The sequence below is a fragment of the Hippocampus zosterae genome, chromosome 2, assembly GCF_025434085.1.
Source record: "Hippocampus zosterae strain Florida chromosome 2, ASM2543408v3, whole genome shotgun sequence".
Classification (NCBI taxonomy): Eukaryota; Metazoa; Chordata; class Actinopteri; order Syngnathiformes; family Syngnathidae; genus Hippocampus; species Hippocampus zosterae.
Window position 1 is genome coordinate 34,871,176 of NC_067452.1, and position 23,219 is coordinate 34,894,394.

Sequence of the window (23,219 nt, forward strand, 5' to 3'; positions counted from 1 at the left end):
TGTTACCTGACGGCAAATCTGCAGCTAGAAGATCAACCAAAGCCTTTTTCTGTTCTCTGCCATCATTTACCTTCATTAGATGTTCACCTTATTACCGCCTTTAGTTGCAGACATTGTTTACTTGATGGGGGCAATACATAGTTTGTCTTTTCCATTCTCGGGATTTGGCCAGACCTCTCTAAATGTGTCATGATGATGCCACTTCCTCTCCAGGACACGCCCCTCTCTAAATCCCCCTTTGCCATCCCGTCTGACTGACAGTTTTCCTGCTTCGCTGCTTTTTTTTTTGTGAATGAATTGCAACCATCCACACGGTAGCTGTACTTTGTTGTCATGCAGATGGATTGAGAGTTGAACTAAATATGGAGTGCATCTGCTACTAGATATAGGTTGGACGTGTGTCAAAGGGAGGGTTTTTTTTTGTCTTCATTCATCCTGAGGTAATGGTGCATTTGAGAGACGGTCTGTCTCTGGTCTTAGTAGCTAGACTTCACTGTGTTCACGAAAGGACTTAACCCTTCCAGGGACAGCGGTTACGACAGTGGGCATCTTATCAGGTTACAGGGTCCATGAAAGGGTTGAACCTGGAATGCTTCCTCGTAGAAAAGCACTGATTCTGATTCATATTGCGTGCGCGGAACATGAATTAAGCAGACAAATCTGTCTCAGGGGGTCGGGGGGGGGGGCTGACGTTTTGCCTTGTTACTGCCACTTGTTGTGCACTGAAAATGACATCACTCTGCTTCAGGGCTCAGCCTGCAAGTGTCACATGACCAAACCGAGAAATCATGTCAGCCGCGATGGGCGTTACCTGAGCCCTTAGGTACTGTGATGTCATTTTCAGTAGACAGCGACGGGTGAAAACAGGTGGACTTAATTCACATTCCACAATTACAAGGCACAGAACATATCGTAAAGATGTATTTGACTTGAATTCCCCTTTCATGATTAATTGCCTGTATTAAAAAGTAGTCCACAGCAGTGTGACAGCGCTAATGGTGTATTTCCTGCTCTTGCGGTCTAATTGACAGCAGTGGCGAGTGATCTTCGAGCCTCTCATACACAGACACGGCGGCTCCTTGCTCAGCTGTCATCCAGCATTCCTCCGTGCCTTCTCTCTCCATGTATGGGTGCAGAAGGGGGAGGAAAGATAACCTGCCGTACTGTATTTAATCCAAAGCACTTCCCTGTAACCTTTCACTTCCAATGTTCACATTCGCGCTGATTCTGAGCTAAACGTCAAAGCCATTTTTTCCCCACATAGTTGTCTACGGTAATTTAATAAATACTTGTTTTGAGAGAAGAGTGCAAAAACCATTGCATTTAAGTAATAGAAAAAAAATACGAAGATGCTAGTGACATCAAATTCAAATTATCCAGATCAGGAACTCATACTCTAAAGTTTTTTTTTCTTCATCTTGTTCTTTTTCTGTTCGGAAAGGAACACTTCAATTCTTAATTTAAATACCTCAATTTGCTGTCGCAAGAGCTAGTTACCAGTTTAAAGGGACGCAAAACCATCTCATTGAAAATAAATGGAACATATACAGCGGTGTCAATAAAAATTCCCTCAGCATGATTATGAGTGATGAAACTAAATTTTAAAAAATCAACCAAAGAGGGGGGAAAAAAAGAACATCCAATCTCTAGCATGGAAAATGTGTCTGTCCTTTACTGGAAAACAGTGGGGGAATAGGATTTGCAAAATGTGCACAACTGATCATTCACGAAAGGACTTTTTCACGTCAAAAGTGAGACACGGAAACCGTGAAAGGTTTACACATTCACAGACAGACACGTAGAGAGATAAATGTGACAAGATACAGTATATGTCTGTTTCCCTCCCCCTAATCCTCTCTCTGCTTCTTTGCACACACACACACACACACACACACACACACACACACACACACACACACAGACCGGTTTATGTGATTTGTGGGGACTACTTTTTAGTTCATCACTTTCGGGGACCACCCTTTCTAAATGACATAGAGCTCTGCAAAAAATCAGGGATACACAAGGTGGTGGTGTTAGCTTATAAACACCTTTAAATATCAGAATTTATGAAGTCATGTGGTTGGACCATGTCATATGGGGACTTCAGAAAAGTCCAGTTTACATGCCTTATGAGGACTTAATTTAAATATATTTAAATGTATTTACATAATTCACACAGGATCTATACCAAGTACATGTGATTACTGGGGACCTCACACAAAGTGCATTACTCATCAAAAATGGCAAGCATCTGAACCCAACTGTCAAATGAAAGTCAATTCATTTGAATAATAATCGTTGAAATAATCTATTTTGATATATTTTGTTTGTTAAATGTCATGTGACTCGAATATGTCTGCTTCAGAGAATGGAAGACATTTCTGGCATGTTGTTGCAATCAAAGATCCAGCCAAATTCAAATGAACAGGTTCAATGTCAGGCTTGCCCAGAGCTTGCTGATGATCTGATCATTTGAATCAGGTGTGTTGCAACAGGGAGACTTGGAAAACATGCAGGGCAGCGGCCCTCCAGGACCAGAGTTTGACACCTATGGTCTACCTTAAACAAACATCAAACAAACTGTTGACATTGTTTAAAAATACATTCAAAGTGAAATATCCATAATGAAAATAAAAGTGCCTCAACAGATTGATTGAAAACTTATTTGTGCTGCAATTTCTTTTTGGCAGCCGAAATGCGGTTATAAACATAATACTTGAGGGTTTGCCAGTCTCGTGTTGTAAGGGCTTCTGGTTCAGCCCTTAAACATCTTTCGCAATCCATTTTTCCTGGGACGCAAAAAGATTTGATGAGTCCCATCATGTGCCTTTCCACTGCCTTTATTTCGCTTTCCTGCCAGGGAGTTCTCTTCCTCTTTCCTAGAAGTACTGAGAAAAAAAATAGTTTTATTATTGAAAGTCAAGGAGAGTAGATGATTAAATTCCAATCTAAACACATTGAACATTTTGCTGTTCAATGAGCAACAGAAGCTGCGCTGTTGCATCATTTCACAACATTTTCAGAACAAATGTACCATTCAGAGATGACTTTAAAATGCACATGAAAAGGAGATAATCATGTCTCAGCGATAAATTACATTTATGTCTTAATTTGGACAGTGACAGTACATTTTCTTAAAAGCAGCATGATTTCTCAGTTTACCTTTGAAGGAAGATCTCTTGGCAGGAATACTTGATGGAATTTCATCATCATCTGATGATGGCCTGTCTATTTGAAAATGGTGTCCGTCGCTTGGGTGTTAATTGGCACGGATTATCATTCTCACTTCTTTCTCCTATGGAAAAAGATTTTTCCAAATTGTGATTACACTTATAGAAAACTGAAGCTTTATCACTTTCATTTTTTAACTTTTTCTTAGTCTTTAGAAAGTTCAACCAGTTACGATTAATTTCTAAATGTATCTCAGTGTTCCATTCATTCATTCTCTTCCGTTTATCCAATGTCGGGTCACGGGGGCAGCAACTAAAGCAGGGAAGTTCAGACTTCACCCTCCCAAACAACTCCAGCTCTTGCTGGTGATCCTGTGGCATTCCCAAGCCAGCTGAGAGACAGAGTTTTCAGCTTGTCCTGGGTCATCTTCAGGGGACTCTGATCAGTGGGACATACCCGAAACACCTTTTCATGGAGGCGTCCCGGTGGCATCCTAAACAGATGGCTGAGCCACTTCCTCTGGCTCTTCTCAATGCGGAGGAGCAGCGGCTTGACTCTGAGCCCTGCTTGGATGACAGAGCTTTTTTTTTTTTTTTTCTTTGCTTGGACCAGCAGTATCACAACAGGGTTCAAGTAAAGTCGCCTCTTTGGGTGTTGTCTTGGTCATCTGGAATACAATTCGGAAAAAAAAATTGGAGGATATGATAGAACACATACTGAGCCTCAAGTAAACCATCTAAATATAGATGCACAAGTTATCTGAGAGAAGAACTTTATCCTGTAAAACCGTGTTTGATATGTTTTAAAATCAAAGTCATTGTGGGGACATTCGTGTAAACGCTTTGTCAGTTGTTTATGGGGACCATATTGAAACTCTTGACACAGTTTCCACCCCTCACACAAACTTAGTCAACGAGTGGTGTGGGGACACCGTGACTGTCCACAAAAGAGAAATTACTACAAAAGACGAAATCCCTGTGATAAATTCAATCTTCCTAATACAGTCTACTAACACTAACCTTCCTAATGCATTATGTGAAATTGCCTGTTGTGCGTAACTATAGTACTTTATCATGAAAATTACTGTCCGTCATCACGAATGCACAGTTATAGAGATACCAAATGGAATAAATCGTTGACTGGAAATGAATATACCTGATGTATTTTGCTTGGACCAGCAGTATCACAACAGGGTTCAAGTAAAGTCGCCTCTTTGGGTGTTGTCTTAGTCATCTGGAATACAATTCGGAAAACAAAATTGGAGGATATGATAGAACATATACTGAGCCTCAAGTAAACCATCTAAACATAGATGCACAAATTATCTGATAGAACTTTATCCTGTACGACTGTGTTTGATACGTTTTAAAATCAAAGTCATTGTGGGGACATTCGTGTAAACGCTTTGTCAGTTGTTTATGGGGACCATATTGAAACACTTGACAGTTTCCACCCCTCACACAAACTTAGTCAACGAGTGGTGTGGGGACACCGTGAGTGTCCACAAAAGAGAAATTACTACAAAAGACGATAATCCCTGTGACAAATTCAATCTACCCAATGTAGTCTACTAACACTAACCTTCCGAATGCATGACGTGAAATTGCCTGTTGTGCGTAAGTACAGTACTTTATCATGAAAATTACTGTACATCATCACGAATGCACAGTTATAGCGATACCAAATGGAATAAATCATTGGATGGATATGAAATACCTGATGTATATTGCTTGGACCAGCACTATCACAACAGGGTTCAGGTAAACTCGCCTCTTTGGGTGTTGTCTTGGTCATCTGGAATACAATTCGGAAAACAAAATTGGAGAATATGATAGAACACACACTGAGCCTCAAGTAAACCATCTAAATATAGATGCACAAATTATCTGAGAGAAGAAGTTTATCCTGTAAAACTGTTTGATGTGTTTTAAAATTAAAGTCATTGTGGGGACATTCGTGTAAACGCTTTGTCAGTTGTTTATGGGGACCATACTAAAACTCTTGACACAGTTTCCACCCCTCACACAAACTTAGTCAACGAGTGGTGTGGGGACACCGTGAGCGTCCACAAAAGAGAAATTACTACAAAAGACGAAAATCCCTGTGACAAATTCAATCTTCCTAATATAGTCTACCAACACTAACCTTCCTAATGCATTATGTGAAATTGCCTGTTGTGCGTAACTATAGTACTTTATCATGAAAATTACTGTCCGTCATCACGAATGCACAGTTATAGAGATACCAAATGGAATAAATCGTTGAATGGAAATGAATATACCTGATGTATTTTGCTTGGACCAGCAGTATCACAACAGGGTTCAAGTAAAGTCGCCTCTTTGGGTGTTGTCTTAGTCATCTGGAATACAATTCGGAAAACAAAATTGGAGGATATGATAGAACATATACTGAGCCTCAAGTAAACCATCTAAATATAGATGCACAAATTATCTGATAGAACTTTATCCTGTAAGACTGTGTTTGATATGTTTTAAAATCAAAGTCATTGTGGGGACATTCGTGTAAACGCTTTGTCAGTTGTTTATGGGGACCATATTGAAACTCTTGACACAGTTTCCACCCCTCACACAAACTTAGTCAACGAGTGGTGTGGGGACACCGTGAGCGTCCACAAAAGACAAATTACTACAAAAGACGAAAATCCCTGTGACAAATTCAATCTTCCTAATATAGTCTACCAACACTAACCGACCTAATGCATTGTATGAAATTGCCTGTTGTGCGCAAGTACAGTACTTTATCATGAAAATTACTGTACATCATCTCGAATGCACGGTTATAGAGATACCAAATGGAATGAATCATTGGATAGATATGAATATACCTGATGTATGTTGCTTGGACCAGCACTATCACAACAGAGTTCATGTAAAGTCGCCTCTTTCGGTGTTGTCTTAGTCATCTGGAATACAATTCGGAAAACAAAATTGGAGGATATGATAGAACACATACTGAGCCTCAAGTAAACCATCTAAATATAGATGCACAAATTATCTGAGAGAAGAACTTTATCCTGTAAAACTGTGTTTGATATGTTTTAAAATCAAAGTCATTGTGGGGACATTCGTGTAAACGCTTTGTCAGTTGTTTATGGGGACCATATTGAAACTCTTGACAGTTTCCACCCCTCACACAAACTTAGTGAACGAGTGGTGTGGGGACACCGTGAGCGTCCACAAAAGAGAAATTACTACAAAAGACGAAAATCCCTGTGACAAATTCAATCTTCCTAATATAGTCTACCAACACTAACCGACCTAATGCATTGTATGAAATTGCCTGTTGTGCGCAAGTACAGTACTTTATCATGAAAATTACTGTCCATCATCACAAATGCACAGATATAGAGATACCAAATATCATGAAACAGTGATGGATATGACTATACCTGGTGAATGTTGCCTGGACCAGCAGTATCGCAACAGTTTTCTTGTAAAGTAGTCTCATTGGGTATTGTCTTGGTCATCTGAAATACAATTAGGAAAACAAAATTGGACAATATGATAGAACAAACCAAACTGAGCCTCAAGTAAACGGTCTAAAATTTAGATGCACAAATCGGAGAGAACAACGTCACCTTTTAAAACTGTGTTTTCTACATGTTAAACTCAAAAACATTGTGGGGACATTCTTGTTAACACTTTGTCAGTTCTTCCCCGCTTGGACACTGTTTTTTCTCCCCTCACACACACTTGGTAAACGTGTCCTATGGGGACACCGTGAGGGTCCAGAAAAGAGACATAACTCCAGAACATAATGATCTCTGTGTCAAATTAAAACGACCTAAAATAGTCCGCTCGCATTAGCCTTTCCAATGCATTATGTGAAATTGCCTGTTGTGCATACATACAGTACTTTATCATGAAAATTACTGTCCATCATCACAAATGCACAGATATAGATATACCAAATATCATGAAACAGTGATGGATATGACTATACCTGGTGTATGTTGCTTGGACCAGCAGTATCGCAACAGTTTTCTCTTAAAGTAGTCTCATTGGGTATTGTCTTGGTCATCTGGAATATAATTTGGAAAACAAAATTGGACAATATGATAGAACAAACCGAACTGAGCCTCAAGTAAACCGTCTAAAATTTAGATGCACAAATCTGACTGAACAACGTCATCTTTTAAAACTGTGTTTTCCACATGTTAAACTCAAAAACATTGTGGGGACATTCTTGTTAACACTTTGTCAGGTCTTCCTCGCTTGGACACTGTTTTTTCTCCCCTCACACACACTTGGTAAACATGTCCTATGGGGACACCGCGAGGGTCCAGAAAAGAGACATAACTCCAGAACATAATGATCTCTGTGTCAAATTAAAACGACCTAAAATAGTCCGCTCGCATTAGCCTTTCCAATGCATTATGTGAAATTGCCTGTTGTGCATACATACAGTACTTTATCATGAAAATTACTGTCCATCATCACAAATGCACAGATATAGAGATACCAAATATCATGAAACAGTGATGGATATGACTATACCTGGTGAATGTTGCCTGGACCAGCAGTATCGCAACAGTTTTCTTGTAAAGTAGTCTCATTGGGTATTGTCTTGGTCATCTGAAATACAGTTAGGAAAACAAAATTGGACAATATGATAGAACAAACCAAACTGAGCCTCAAGTAAACGGTCTAAAATTTAGATGCACAAATCTGAGAGAACAACATCATCTTTTAAAACTGTGTTTTCTACATGTTAAACTCAAAAACATTGTGGGGACATTCTTGTTAACACTTTGTCAGTTCTTCCCCGCTTGGACACTGTTTTTTCTCCCCTCACACACACTTGGTAAACGTGTCCTATGGGGACACCGTGAGGGTCCAGAAAAGAGACATAGCTCCAGAACATAATGATCTCTGTGTCAAATTAAAACGACCTAAAATAGTCCGCTCGCATTAGCCTTTCCAATGCATTATGTGAAATTGCCTGTTGTGCATACATACAGTACTTTATCATGAAAATTACTATCCATCATCCCAAATGCACAGATATAGAGATACCAAATATCATGAAACAGTGATGGATATGACTTTACCTGGTGTATGTTGCATCTGACTCTGAGGCAGTACAGAGGGTTGAGGAGCCACATCTGTGACTGTAAAGGCTGGTCATCTAGAAAGACAGTCAACAATGATAGAGATTCAGAATATTATTTATGAATAGGCCAATAGCCCATCTCATCAAGTTATGCAGGATTGTTATTTGCAACTCTGAAGAACTTGGATCAGATCTACAATTTGCAAGGCAGGTGGAAAACTTCTGGTAAATTTAGTCATCCATAAAGACAAAGAGATAAATCATTGATCGTGCAGCACTTAACTTTCTAAAGTATTTTAGAAATTGAATTGGCACTTGCTTTGAGTTTAGGTTTCAGAAAATAATTATTTGAAATGTGTACCAACCTATTCCATACACCTGCCATAAATGATCATTTTGATCCATCCATCCATCCATTTTCTAATTAGTCTATCCTCATAAAGGTTGGTAGCATGCAGGAGCCTATCCCAGCTGTCTTTGGACAGGGTGTACCCCGCCTGGATACACCCTGAACTGGTTGCCAGCCAATCGCAGGGCACAGATAGACAACACCCATTTACGCTCACACTCACACCGAGAGACAATTTAGAGTACTCCATTCACCTGCTAAGCATGCGTTTTGGAATGTGGGTGGAAATGGGAAAATTTGATTCACAATACTTCGAGTAAGATTCTACTATTCTGATTCTTTCAAAAGTTACTTCCATCCTTATTACACAGAGCCATTCTTTATAATCTGCAATGTATACATACTTGTGTTCTCCATGGGCAGTCTTCGCCACCATAATCATCGGTCATTTCTTCTCCCTCTTGAATGTCATTGAAAGCAAACAAACATAGGTGTGGCACACCATCCACATCAATCCTTTTCATCTGGCAATTTGGCCTCCTGTGTTCATCATTCACTGGTCGCCCAAATGACTCATCTTCTTGTGAAGCATCATTGCTTAACAAATATGTGAAAAAGAACAACATGAAATCATTATCACAATATTCTGATATTGTCTATAGTGGTGCAGAATAGGTGGATAATAAGTCTTACCACCATGTTTTCCCTCTCCACTTGAATGCAAACATAAACGCAGCACATGATTGGTGGTAAACTCATCTTCTGCTCTAGTATTCTGCATCATTTATCATATATCCCCGATATTCAGCAACAAATTGTCCTCTGCCGATTGTACTCTTTGCAAATATTTCACATCCTGTAGCAGACAGCAACAATAGTTTTTAGGGGGGAAAAACGGGCTTTGCAATCTAGTCTTCCATTATTGAGAGGTCCATGGTAATTTAGAAAACATATCTTGTCGAATAAAATTGGTTTTATTTGTTCGGTTTCACATGGTGTTCTTCTACTGAAGTAAGACAAAACACGGAATTAATTATTTATATCACGGCTTGTTTACAAACTGAGTCGGAAACTGGAAAAATAAACTCAGGGTTCATATTTAGTGTTCATCTGATAATAACTGTATATGTTTTATCTACAGTATATGCCATATTATGTAATAATTCCGCAGCATATAAATTCAGACAACGCCTTACCTTTGACTGCATTTATGTACCTCGCACACAATTTGCCTGTTTTGTTGGTCCTTAATGAAATGTGACGAATGGCGTCCTGAAGGGGGCTGACTCTTTGTGGGATTTCAAACTTGAGAGAGAAAAAGAGTTTGCATTGTATTCAGTCAGAATTGATTAATATATCGAACATATAAACGCAATATGAAAGACATGAAAAAAAAACGACATAAAGGAAAAAATATCAATACATGTATTTGTTCAGTACAGTTTATATGCTCAAAGGAAATGGCAATAAGTAGAACATTTGTCTGGTTGTACACCTTGATCTTGATAAATTTAGGGAGTTAGCTTCAACTTGTTTGATTGGAAATTGTTGAACTGTGCATATTAATATTATACAATTAAGTTACTTTTATAGTGTTTTCACAACAGCTGTAGCTGTCATCTAAATAGCTTTTCAACCATTTATGTGCCAAACATCTGATACCAGGGGTGCCCAACCTTTTTTGACTGAAGATCCGACTTTTGAAGTGACCAAACACCCACTATTGAACTGATTGCTAGCATGCAAGCATACACACATTGATTGATTCTTCCACAATTTCCATTATTGCCATAGATGTTGCCCTTTTCTCTCTGAAACCGTATTGATATTTGCAGATTACATTATGCTTTGCAATACATTTGTAAAGTTTGTCTGCAAATAGTTGTTCTACAATTTTTGCCGGAAAAATATTGGTCTGTAATTTGTAAATAAGTGCTTCTCTCCGCTCTTGTAAATCGGAATAACTTTTGCGGTTTCCAGTTTTGATGGGAAAACACTAGTTTTGAAAGACGGGTTAAATAAATGTGGGAGGTTGCACAATATATTTTTTAATACTTTTTATTAATGCCATATCAACATTAAAATAGTCAGTATACCTTTTTTTTAGTGTTGAAACAATTTCCATACATTCATTTTCTAAACTGCTTATTTAGAAATACAAGGGTTGCAGGCATGCTGGAGCCTGTCTTTAACAATATTAAATACTAAATTTACAGAACTAAGGAACATAGTGCAGGAATTGTTCTTTATATAGTTACTAATTTCGTATTCTTTGAATCTGGAATGTCACACAATTAGAAATATTATTGTTTCACAAACAGTGTGCGTGCCCTCCATGTATTAGATTATCACTGCTCATCTCACTTTACGAAATCGATACATTAGCTGAAGTGCTTAAACTTTTAATTGTTCATAAACTCCATCATTATAATTAATGGGTAGAAAGAGCAGCGAGACCAGGCAGTGGCGTTTGAGTGTTTAGCATTTAGCTTTAGCTTAGCCGTAGCCGATCTCGGTAGCTCACGTTTTGTTTAGCTTGTCTCCATTACCTACGCTACTTGCTATACTCGACAAAAATCCACGACGGTTTCACTAGTCGCGCTAGTGCGTAATGAATTTTGAAACTGCGGTTAAAAAAAGTTAAAAAGGAATAGTCACCGCTCGTTCGTCTACACATTTGAGTGTTTAGCATTTACCTTTAGCCTAACCGTAGCCGATCTCGGTAGCTCACGTTTTGTTTAGCTTGTCTCCATTACCTACGCTACTTGCTATACTCGACAAAATCCCACGCCGGTTTCACTAGTCGCGCTAGTGCGTAATGAATTTTGAAACTGCGGTTAAAAAAAGTTAAAAAGGAATAGTCACCGCTCGTTCGTCAACACACTCAGTTGTGCTAGCCGTTAGCCGTTAGGCCGCGACTCGGCCATTAGCCCCGAGACGAGCCGAGCCCCGGCTCTCATTCAAGCCTGAGATGCGTGCACCCGAAAAAAAAATCCTCGAGCTTCAATGTAAATGTACAAACTATAATTACTGTATTTTCAGTCGCCAAATAAGTTAATAAACCATAGGGGGAAGCTCTAGCATACAATAGTATGCCAGAGCATACAATAGTAAGCGCTTACTATTGTATGCCAGAGCTTAGTTATTGTTAATACAGTGTTGCTGCGATGCTTGTTAATTCATAGAGAATAGTGACAATATTCTTATTTTAGTATGTACATTTGTAACATTAAACAAATAAATAACTTGTTAATTCATAGAAACTTGCTTACCTTGCATTTTACTTTTGCTTCTTTTGCTGCCATCTTCGAGCTTTGCAGGCTTCTTCTGATGATCACTAATTGAATGATGACCCCCTCCCACTTGTAAAAATCCTTCCATTAGGGGACAAATGGGCGCGGCATATGCAAATTGTGTGTGTGGAGGAGTGAGTGCAATAGCACCGAATAACCATGTGGTGGGCTGCTGAGCACCGTGTACACACACACAATCAGTAAAAATGGTGACTTGTGGGTTTTTGCTAAAAACTTCACAGGCACATTCAGGGCAGCCCTCTGATGCTTTTTATACGTTATTTTTATGGGGACCTGCTTTTTTGTCCCCATAAGAAAAATGGTCCCCAAGACGTGACTGTGTTTCCAATTTTATGTCCCCTCAAAACATGGAAACGAGTGCACACACACACACACACACACACACACACACACACACACACAAACATTTGAGTGCGTGCGTGTGTGTGTGTGTGTATATCTGTTATTTGCGGAGCAGATGTCGACTCACTTCCGAACTGTCAGATAAAAGATAAGTAGGAGTCGCGCACCTCTGGCTCGACTCGTATCACTCACTGCTTTTGTTGGTAATTACTTCCATCCAGGAGGCTCTGTGCCATTTATAAATCTGTTCAGCAGATTACGTATTCCCCCGCTGATTTCAACAGAGCTTTGTGGGAGGGTGGAACCTGCTCTTAGGAAGGAAAGAGAGTTGACCCATTCCAACTCTCAAATTAGATTCCAGCTTCATAGTGGAATCGGTTTCGATACAACTCGTTTTAGTACAGTATGTTCGGAATGCCTATTAAACGACAGTGAAGATTTGTTTAATCAGATGGATCATCTGGTCGACCATAAAGCATACATTTTCAATTAATTTATGTCAATTTCAGCCCTGCTTACGACAGTTGGCTTCAGTTGTTGTCATGCAAGAGTGTAAAACATTAAAAGGAAGTTTGAGCTTGGAAGCGATGCATTTGATAGCTTAGCGGGAGCCAGTAATGCTGCATGAGAAGAAGAGGGATTCCTGGATGGTGTCGGTTTTACAATTGTCGCGCTCCATGTGGGATATAATCCGAGAGTCAACAAGAATTGCTTTTGGTGTGTGGGAAATGGTCACTGCGGCCCGGTGGTCCAGTCGTTAGTGCGTCGACCTCACAGCGCAGAGGTACCGGGTTCGATTCCAGCTGTGGTTGTTCTCCCTGTGCCTGCGTGGGTTTTCTCTGGGTACTCTGGTTTCCTCCCACATTCCAAAAAACATGCATGGCAGGTTGACATGCATGCTGATTGAACACTCCAAATTGTCCATAGATGTGAGTGTGACCGCGGATGGTTGTTCGTCTCTGTGTGCCGTGCGATTGGCTGGCAACCGGTTCAGGGTGTCCCCTGCCTACTGCCCGAAGACAGCTGGGATAGGCTCCAGCACTCCCCGCGACCCTTGTGAGGATAAAGCGGATCAAAAAATTTATGAATGGATGGATGAAAATTGTCTGGTCAAGTAACAACACTCAGGTGATCTTGGATTAGCTAGCGTGCTGTCGAGGATGACACCCAGACTCTGAACTTTGGGGTGGGATAAACCGCGTTTGGTATTTGAGTGGATATTATGAAAGCTGACACACATTTCCAATGACGTTTGCTAATTGAGATATTTCCACATTTTTCTAATCGGCTCGAAACCAATTCAAACTATTCTACCGTTAAACTGATGAACTCATTCCAGACGTTTGTGCATTGTTTCCTCTGGTCATGATTATGTCACGTCTCATACCAACAGTTAGCATAATAGCATTTCCTCAGTAGTACCAGAAAAAGGGGAAATTATTTTCCCTCGGCACTTTATGCATTCAAGTTTCTATCTTACAATATGTTAGCATGCCAATTACTAGCATCTTAGCATTTTATCAGTTTTAACTGAAAATAGTACTTTAATACAGGGCAACATGTCAAACCTTTTTCGCCTGAGCGTGTTGTCTATTTTAGCATACTACCGCTAACTGTTAGCATTTCATCAACAACCCATCATTGTAACATTCTCCATTTCCGACTGAACATTTCAACAAATAAAGTAGTACTTTTCAATTCAGTGCTAGCTTGTCGGTATTCACACACAATTTCAACAGAAATTGCATTTTCTAGTTATTATTTTAGAGAATGTCTCTGCATATTCTAATGTTTCCATATCAGTTTTGTATTGCTAAGTGATTCTTCGCTAAGGAGTTGTGTTATGGGGAATCTACAGAAAGTGGTGGTGGGTGAGGGAGACATCAAAACTCACTCAATCGATCAATCTCTAATTATCTGATAATTGTGCCTTCTCCTGTTCTAGAACACGGCCCCTCCCTCCTCCTTTTTTTACTTTATTTTTTTAACCATTGTGTTAGTTTCTAAGACACTGATGCATGAATAACACAATTTAGACATGGAGGTCTGTGCTCCTCTTAGTGCCAGTTTGGGTCAGTTTCGTCTCTTTAAAAATGACTTTGTTTTGTGGTAACAACTGCCCGTAGGTCTCATTTTCGCCATCATCTATGTATTAGTTTCTCTTGATGATATTTGATCCCTTCAAGCTTCCACTGTAGCATATTCCCATTGAGAATGGTCGCATAATGGAGCAAGGATTAGAACCACCTGCTGTGGACTTGCTATGGACTTGACAGAACGACCCATGGGTCTCCACTCTACTCTCGCAAATTTCCCTCATAACATCATGCAGTCAAACTTGTGCCTGTAGCATGGAGACAGATGAAAAAAAAAGTCAGCCGCCTGCTTCGGGTTGTCACAAAAGTCTGAAAGGTTTTATTTTAACGTAATCCCACGCATAGCACGACAGTGCAGTCACACTGCCTTGCTTACAGTAGTGTGTCACACCATCGCTCTCCTTCTCTTATGCGAAAATAGGCCCAAACATTTGTCACCTGCAAAATTAAACAAAAAAAAGAGGAGGTGACACTGCTTTCAGTTGCAGGATTGGTGTCATAAAATCCTGAACGGTATTGGAATTGGCGTGTAATGCAATCACAAAAATAACGTTGTAAAGTTGTCATTTTGTGGTAACTCTGACAGGTGAGGCATCACATACGGCAGGGGTGTCCAAACTTTTTGCCAAGGGGGCCAGATTTTATGTGGTAAAATGTCGGGGGGGCCGACCTTGGCTGACATTCTTTACATTGAACAACAATATTGTTCAACAAATTTTAGTAAGCCAGTCTGTTTCACATTTCCATTTTTATTTTAATTTCAACAATCTTAAGAATTTCTTTTGGTTCATTTGAAACAGGTATATCACATGCAACTGCTTATTCACTTGACTTTTTCTTAAACAGAAGTCTCCTGAGTGCAAATTGATTGATTTGAAACATAAAATGTATCACCGTGACTTTTCAATAGTCACAAAACCTTTGACTCGAACAACAGGGAAATGAACAAGCAATACACATATCCACAACTGCAAGGATCATTTGAAATATGACATATCAGTCAATATAAACACGGAGTGATGTCTTGTTAACTCGTGAGTGATGCCCTCTAGTGTCTAAATGCTATAACTCATTTAGTGAATGCTATTACTCATTTAGCCACTAGAGGGAAGCAGTACTCTATGAAACATCACTCACCAGTCTACGAGACCTCAGTCAATGCAACACGTGTTCCATTGCGCCCAACCTGCGGGCCAGACGGCACTGATTGTATGACAGGGGTCGAGGGCCGGATGAAATTCGACCGCGGGCCGGACTTTGGACATGCCTGACATACGGTATACGGTAAATGTATGTTTACTATAGCTTCACATTTTGGAAATAAATTATCCAACGTTGATCCTACATAAGCACAAAAGATGATCAGGTTCAATAACGATAACAGCGTCTCAGCGTGTTCAATTGAAATAGTCATATTGATTGCAATTTGCACATTTACATCGTTCATAAAAATCAATCCATCCGTTTTCTATACGGCTTATCCTGTTCAGGGATGCGGGCTCGCTGGAGCTTATCCCAGCTGACTTTGAGCAAAAGGCAAACTACACCCTGGACTGGATCGCTAGTTAATCTCAGAGCACTTACTGAAATCAGTCAAGGTTACCACGACATCATCAGTGACTGGTATTTACAGGATTCACCAGTTATGCCCCCGCCCCCCAAAAATTCATTAAAATGTCGAGCCTTCTTTTAAGTGTATAGATTGCCATTAAAAGAGTTTCTTTGAAAAAAAAAAAAAGTCAGTCGCTGCTATCCGGCAATCATGTTCTGCTCTGCTGCTTCCTGTGCACTGTGATTCATTTCCCGCCGCCCTCCCTCTCATCTACCTTCAGTTTTGGCTACAGCTGCCGGCCAGGAGCCCGACCGCAACCACGGATGTGCCCATGGCAGCTGTTACCCGGCAACGGGGGACCTGCTGGTTGGACGAGAGAAGAACCTGAAGGCCTCATCCACGTGCGGCATGAGGAGGAAGGAGCCCTACTGCATTGTCAGTCACCTGCAGGTGAGTTCGGGTGTGTGATTTTGTCTGGAGTTTATATTTCACAAATATATCTCACTATTAGGAGCACTCAAGAGCATTATTCTCACTCACACGGTTGAGCAAACTTTAAAGTTTGAGAGAGACATACTTCATAAATACCTTTTGTAACTTCTACCTCATAGAAAAAATACTGGTCGATATGACGCCCATGTCATTTTTGTCAGGTTATTTTTTTTTTTGTGGCTTGCTCTCACCTTTCGACCCTTCAACCCCAATGCAGGAGGAGAAGAAATGTTTCGACTGTGATTCCAGACGGCCTTACGACCCCGTTTACAACACCATCAATCACCGCATAGAGAACGTGATCACCGCCTTCAAGCCTCATCGCAAGAAGTCTTGGTGGCAGTCCGAAAACGGTACCGCATTGTCCCCAGCCGTATGGCACCATCACCCGAGCCGGAATAAAACAGAATCGCACAGAGGAGGAAAGAGAAGAACTGTGGTTATTTTTAGTCACAGATGCTTTTGTATCTCCATGACAACGTGGCGGCTTTTCCATGTCTATAGTGGTTTCACTCACTGGCTTGAAAGGTCATTTACTGTATTAGTATTCATACTTGCAGGGGGAGGGGCTGGGAAGAGGGGGGGATTATCATCTGTGCGCATATTTTCCATTAAAACGGGATATGTACGTTAAAATGGAATTCTTTCTCTCTCTCTCTCTCTCTCTCTCTCTCTCTCTCTCTCTCTCTCTCTCTCTCCACCTTTTACCCTCCATGGAGCCGTGTCGCACCCTTCCTCCTTCCTTTTCCGATTTTTCCTTTCCTGTGCTTGTCAGCCGTTGATTAGAGGCCGAGTATGATTCACCTTTCATTGTAAACCAGGAGTGCCCAAACTTTTTGGATCGAAGATCTACTTTTCGATCAACTAACCTCACGGGATCTACCCTTACTGGCGCGCGCACGCACACACACACACACACACACACACACACACACACACACACACACAAATTTAAGATTTACCCGCTTTATTTTATTTTTAAAATATATTTTTTAGTGAAAATGAGACTGATAAATTGATTAGTGTGCAGTGTATATTAACACAAAAAATATATTACTAACATGTACAAAGACACACAAATGGTTGTTTGTTTTTTTTCTTCTCGACACTCCTCGGATCTACTTGGGACCTGTCTTAGATCTACCGGTAGATCAGGATCTACCTAATGGGCACCCCTGTAATGTAAACCATCCGAGGGGGATAATCTTTGGTCAAGTGAACTGTGGCAAGAATGAATTTTGAAGTTCACCAGATTTAAGATAACATTTGGACAACCAGGAGAAGCATGATGAATATATTCACACTGGTGATGAATATTCATAATTTATTATTAAAAAGGGATTTTTAGCAAATTTATTTCGACAATGTGTGTCCGAAATGGTAGCCCTCCAAATTCATCAGTATCCAAGAAGTAGCTTTCAATTTCGAAAAGGTTGCTGACCCCCGTGCTCTGCCACAATCTTAAAATATATAATTGTGGTAATGGGAAATTCGTATTATCCTTTCACCGGATTGGCACACAATTCGGGGGTCATTAAAGGTGCGAACAGCAACTAATGGGCCCTTGCAGCCCCAGCTCTGGGGTCTCCTCATGATAGACATGCCCACCAAATGAATTGTTCGTTCCAGAAACATCTGCACCTTTTTAAATGTTAAAGGTTTATCATCTGTCAGGATATCGTTATCGAGGCACTAATCGGTTATCGGTTAGAATGATTTTCTGAAAAATAGATACAAAATACTGCAGTATGAAACGACTATAATCTATAAACTGATTAAAAAAAATGGAGACACGTATGTACCTCTCTCTATTTTGCAGGAAAGTCAAATGTAAATATCCAACTGGACCTGGAGGCGGAGTTTCATTTCACTCACCTCATTATGACTTTCAAGGTAACTTCAAAATACTTTGCAACCCCCCCCCAAAAAATAAATCTAAGTGCTCATGATTTTCTTTTGCTTTTTTTTCTGGCAGACATTCCGTCCAGCAGCCTTGCTGATTGAGCGTTCGGCCGATTTTGGTCGCACGTGGCAGATCTACCGTTATTTTTCCCATGACTGCGCCGCCAACTTCCCTGGTGTATCCCAGGGTGCTCTGCACAGCATCAACGATGTTATCTGCGAATCGCGTTATTCCGACATCGAGCCATCCACAGAGGGAGAAGTGAGTAAGGAATCACACTGGATTTCATTTGTTATATTTTTTTATTGGGATTTGCTTATATTCGGATTGCTGTGACATTATTAAAAAAAAATCTCCTTTTTCATGAACTCATAGACTGACTATCAAAATACTCAACTCAACTGTATTTATAGAGCACTCAAACAGCCATCCTTCAAAATTGTTCATTTAAAAAGGATGATGTTTACTGTTTCCAACATTGGTAGTAAATTGTGCATGAAATGTTTGTTCCTGGTCTAGGTTATCTACAGGGTGTTGGATCCAGCCATCAGGATTGAGGATCCATATAGCCCAAACATCCAGAGTAGGTCTCCCTCTGGGCCGCTTGCAAATGTTATCAAATTCATCAAATTTCCACCAATTGCTCATTGTTACATGTCGAAGCATGAACATGATCAAACACTGTCTGACACAAGATAGCTGGCGAGACACACTGTGACATACTGTCTTAGCTGCTCATCCTTTTTCTCACTCCCTCCCTGCCAAATGTCTCTTCTGGTACGAAATTATAAATGATTTCTGATCCCAGATGGTTGGTTGAATGAACGCAGCTGAAATCAGCATCAATCAACCGTCAACCAACTTGGAAGCAACATAAGGAGTTCTTTTGACCCATCTGCACCACACGACATCTGCGCTTCCTGGCTGTGTGAACCATGCCTTTGTGCATACATGGCAAAATCAGTTGTTTGTGCCCCACAGAGAGTAACTGTCTTGGACCTCATGTTAACGCCGTCCGCAACATGAGAGTTTCTCCCCTCAAACAGGATATTCAAGTTCAATGCATGAGCTGCATTTATCTTCTCGTACAATATTTATCTGCAATTGAGTGACCCAAGTGATGACTCCTAATTTTCCTCTCAAGCCGAAAATCGAGTCACTCTGCAGGTTAGTTCATGCATCACTTTGGGCCCGGCATTGCTCAAAACCAGCGCTGTGACATTCATCTTGTCTGCTGATTGGTTTAATTAGGGTTATAATCTTATACTGTACTAGAACAGAAAAGCAAAAATCACAACAGGAAAACAAGAAATTAGACATAACAGTGCACTCACTGCAGATGAAATAATCGCATCATGGACTGGGAGAATGGAAAGTCATCACATCAGAAAGCAATAAATTCAAAAGATGGTTCAAGGAGGCAATCGAAATAAGGCACCATCACCAAGTGGCACCATCATCAGGGAAGAGGGGGCTTTTTGCTCCCATACACCTGGAACATATTGCTTCAACGGCGGCAAAGGGTTGGGGAGTCTTATTTTGAAGGGTTCCCGACCCGGACAGCTGTTTTTAAGATACGTAACAAGGAAGCAGTGACAAGCTCCGACGAAGGCTGAAACGATAGCCGAAACTGGCAGCTGGGTAAGAGCTTTTTGCTTCAGCAAAAAAGATTATATGGAAACCCCCCCCCAAAAAAACCCCGTCAACTTATTGTTGCTCAAACCCTCTTGTCAAAAGGACAGTAAAGTACTGTGTTATCTCCATTAGATAATAAAAATGTCTAAAGTGTCCGGTGTTCAACATGCGGCCCGCGGGCCAAATGCGACCCGCTGGATGCTAGTTCGTGGCCCCCGCCTTGATATGAAAGTTTAAGGTTACTGCGGCCTACGCTAGTTTGATATGGATTCTGTATGCGTTAGCACTACCACCATGCTAAATGATAAATAGTAAACACATAGTTTCTGACCTTCAACCAATCACTAACTGTGCCGTGACCCTAACTCCAGCGGCCCCCAATTGAGTTTGAGACCCCTGGTCTAAAGCAAGGTTTGGTGTGGAAGAACAAATCCGTATTGTCTTAATATTTATACTGTATTTTACATCCTGTATTTTACATCCCATACAGGATGTAAAATACAGTATAGAGAACTGTATACATAAATACAGTTCTCCCACACTTTAAGTGAACTAACTAGTTCAAAGGACAAATCAGATACGTAACTTTTTTTGATGCGAATGCCACGCACTCGGCTCCGTCATGCTCTGTTTGCCCTCACCTCCTCCAGCGGGGTTGTTGTACACTCACTCATGTGTGCACGGTCTCGTCGCCCAATAGGGACTTTTTCGGCTTGTTTATCACCACCTTGACAAACATTAGAGTACAGTTCCATATCCAGTTTAATTGAACCATAATGTCATCTCCATTTTGTTTTGCTCAACAGACCAGCTAAAAATCACCAACTTGAGGGTGAATTTCACCAAACTTCACACACTGGGAGACAACCTGCTGGATCCCAGACCTGAAATCAAAGAAAAGTATTACTACGCTATGTACGAGCTGGTTGTGCGTGGAAATTGCTTTTGCTATGGCCACGCCTCGGAGTGCGCCCCAATCGACGGCATCAGGGGTGACATAGAAGGAATGGTGCGCATTCGCCGAACAAACGGATTTGTTTTTTTTTGCTTTCTAAAATCGACATGTCTCTCAGAATGAGTCCTGACGCTCCCTCAATCGGTGATTGTAGGTTCACGGCAAGTGTGTGTGTAATCACAACACGAAAGGTTTGAACTGTGAGCACTGTGAGGACTTCTACAACGACATGCCATGGAGACCCGCCGAGGGCCGCAACACCAACGCGTGCAAAAGTGAGTCCGCCACTGAAATACTGATTTTAAGATTCGTCTCTGAAATCAGTGGCGTGGAAAGTACAAGAACCTTTTCATTTGGAACAAATTCAATTGGTGAAATAAAATAGTATGTCTTTTATTTATTATATTTGATTTGACGTACAGTATATGACGTTCTTCATTCTCATACAGTGGTTGGTAAAGGGGTTCAGCTTTTTCTCCCAATTTTCGAATCGCAATTTGGTGCTTTTGCACATCAAAAGAGAATTCTATTCAAAATACTTATTTGATATTTTAAAGGACAGCATTGCAAAATCATAGCAATGAGCACTTCTTTTTTCTACATTTTACACACAGCATATAAAAGAAGACTAAATGCACAGCGCTTTCCTACAGCTGCGATTGTTGTGCGGTGCTGTATGAATAAAGTTCTGTTGATTTTTAACTAAATTATTCCATGACATTTGAATTTTGAAAGGTATCATCTCAAAGTAAACTGTTCGTCCAGCTCTGGGATTGAACTCACACCAGAAAGAGCGTAGCCCTTTAACGCAGAAGCCATTTGCTATAACCTGTACACGACTTCCTGCCAAAGCCTTTGTTTCGTTATAGTCACTTTTGTAATATCACTTAAATTACACCCTCCGCACCAAATAAAAATCTGTAAAATCCAATACTCGCAATTACTTTGCCTTGTAAAAATTCACATTTAAAAAAAGATGAATGTGACACCAGGCGAGTAAGGATTCTAAGTCAGGTGAAAAATGCATCAAGTAAACGATGAAGCCTCGTAATCATTCCATGTTTTAAAAATGATTGAGCATTGCCTTTGATTGACAACATTTTTCGAGGTGTGTGCCCTTAGCCTGACGAGGGTGTTTGTTGGTTTTTCAGAGTGCAATTGCAATAGCCACTCATCAGTCTGCCATTTTGACATGGCGGTATATTTGGCCACGGGCAATGTCAGCGGAGGCGTGTGCGATGACTGTCTGCACAACACGATGGGCCGAAACTGTGAATTGTGCAAACCTTTTTACTACAAAGAACCGTTCAAAGACATCCGGGACCCTCTGGTTTGCGTAGGTGAGTGCAATGTCTGCAATCACACGTCATCATGGTCTCCAGTTCCACTCCTACGCTGATGATGTCCAATTGTACATATTTACATTTAATTGTACATTTAATTGAAAGATGTTTGTTGTTTTTTTTCTCTTTCTTCTTTCTTCTTTCTACATACATTCTTGCTGCTGGAGGCTGTAAATTTCCCCAGTGTGGGACGAATAAAGGATATCTTATCTTATATCCACCAAATCATTGACCCCAACAACCCACTCCACCCTGTCTAACTGTCTTTCAGATGCCAAATCCTGGTTGCAAACAAACTTTCTCACTCTTAACTGTACTACATCTCAACTGCTTATCAACAATCGGTCCTCGGTCCCTCACCCAAACAACCACCAACACACCAACAACACCTCAAAAACATTTCTCGTCTCGTTTCTTTCAATGCTGCTCAAACCCTCATCCACACCTTCATCACCTCCTTGACTACTGCAATAGCATGCTCTATGGTACAACCTCCAAACTCCTCAATAAACTGCAGTACATCCAGAATGCCACCGCCCGCCTACTCACCCACACCCGCACTCGTGATCACATCACCCCCGTCCTTAAAAACCTCCACTGGCTCCCAGTTCCCCGGCGTATTCAATTTAAACTGCTCCCACTCACCTATAAAGGCCTTCGCAATCAGGCCCCCTCCTATCTTTCCGACCTTCTTTACCAATACACTCCTTCCCGCAATCTCCGCTCCTCAAACACAAAACCTCCTCGCCATCCCCGTGACCAAGCTCAAAACCTGGGGGGGACCGAGCCTTCTCTGTCGCCGCCCCCGCCCTCTGGAACGCTCTACCAAAACACATCCTCAACTGTACTGACCTCCAATCCTTCAACTCATTCCTTAAAACTCACCTGTTCCGCAATGCTTTTAATACCTTTTAATCTCTTTTACCCATTTTTCTTTTGTTCATCTAAACGTTCATTCATTCATCTTCCGAGCCGCTTGATCCTCACTCGGGTC

At 40.8% G+C, this 23,219-nt stretch overlaps 2 protein-coding genes across 11 annotated transcripts in view; one reads left to right on the forward strand and one right to left on the reverse strand.

Annotated features, from left to right (window-relative positions):
- The window catches only part of lamb2 (laminin, beta 2 (laminin S)), a 52,078-nt gene that overhangs the window by 9,860 nt on the left and 18,999 nt on the right, over positions 1-23,219 (forward strand). For both annotated transcript variants that reach the window (XM_052050604.1, XM_052050612.1), the window contains exons 3-10: positions 16,178-16,347; positions 16,607-16,742; positions 18,209-18,282; positions 18,365-18,553; positions 18,812-18,875; positions 20,734-20,936; positions 21,037-21,157; positions 22,034-22,222. In XM_052050604.1, coding sequence (XP_051906564.1) covers positions 16,178-16,347; positions 16,607-16,742; positions 18,209-18,282; positions 18,365-18,553; positions 18,812-18,875; positions 20,734-20,936; positions 21,037-21,157; positions 22,034-22,222 — 1,146 coding nt within the window. The remainder of the gene's footprint in view (positions 1-16,177; positions 16,348-16,606; positions 16,743-18,208; positions 18,283-18,364; positions 18,554-18,811; positions 18,876-20,733; positions 20,937-21,036; positions 21,158-22,033; positions 22,223-23,219) is intronic.
- Positions 1,854-12,305, reverse strand: LOC127591512 (uncharacterized). Of its 9 annotated transcripts, XR_007959862.1 has the most exons (15): positions 11,866-12,305; positions 9,790-9,898; positions 9,287-9,449; positions 8,998-9,190; positions 8,243-8,319; positions 7,689-7,766; positions 7,135-7,212; positions 6,581-6,658; positions 6,017-6,094; positions 5,453-5,530; positions 4,888-4,965; positions 4,327-4,404; positions 3,628-3,838; positions 3,163-3,295; positions 1,857-2,888 (listed from the first exon to the last, which is right to left on the reverse strand). XR_007959862.1 is itself a non-coding variant. In XM_052051756.1 (12 exons), exons 3-12 carry the CDS (start codon positions 9,008-9,010, stop codon positions 3,701-3,703), a joined length of 774 nt encoding a protein of 257 aa, XP_051907716.1. In that variant the 5' UTR covers positions 9,011-9,190; positions 9,287-9,449; positions 9,790-10,717; the 3' UTR covers positions 3,591-3,700. The 9 variants fall into 9 exon arrangements, 1 of the variants encoding a protein (XP_051907716.1); XR_007959877.1 differs by lacking the exons at positions 7,135-7,212; positions 11,866-12,305 and having other exon boundaries at positions 1,854-2,888; positions 9,790-10,718; XR_007959867.1 differs by lacking the exons at positions 7,689-7,766; positions 11,866-12,305 and having other exon boundaries at positions 9,790-10,717.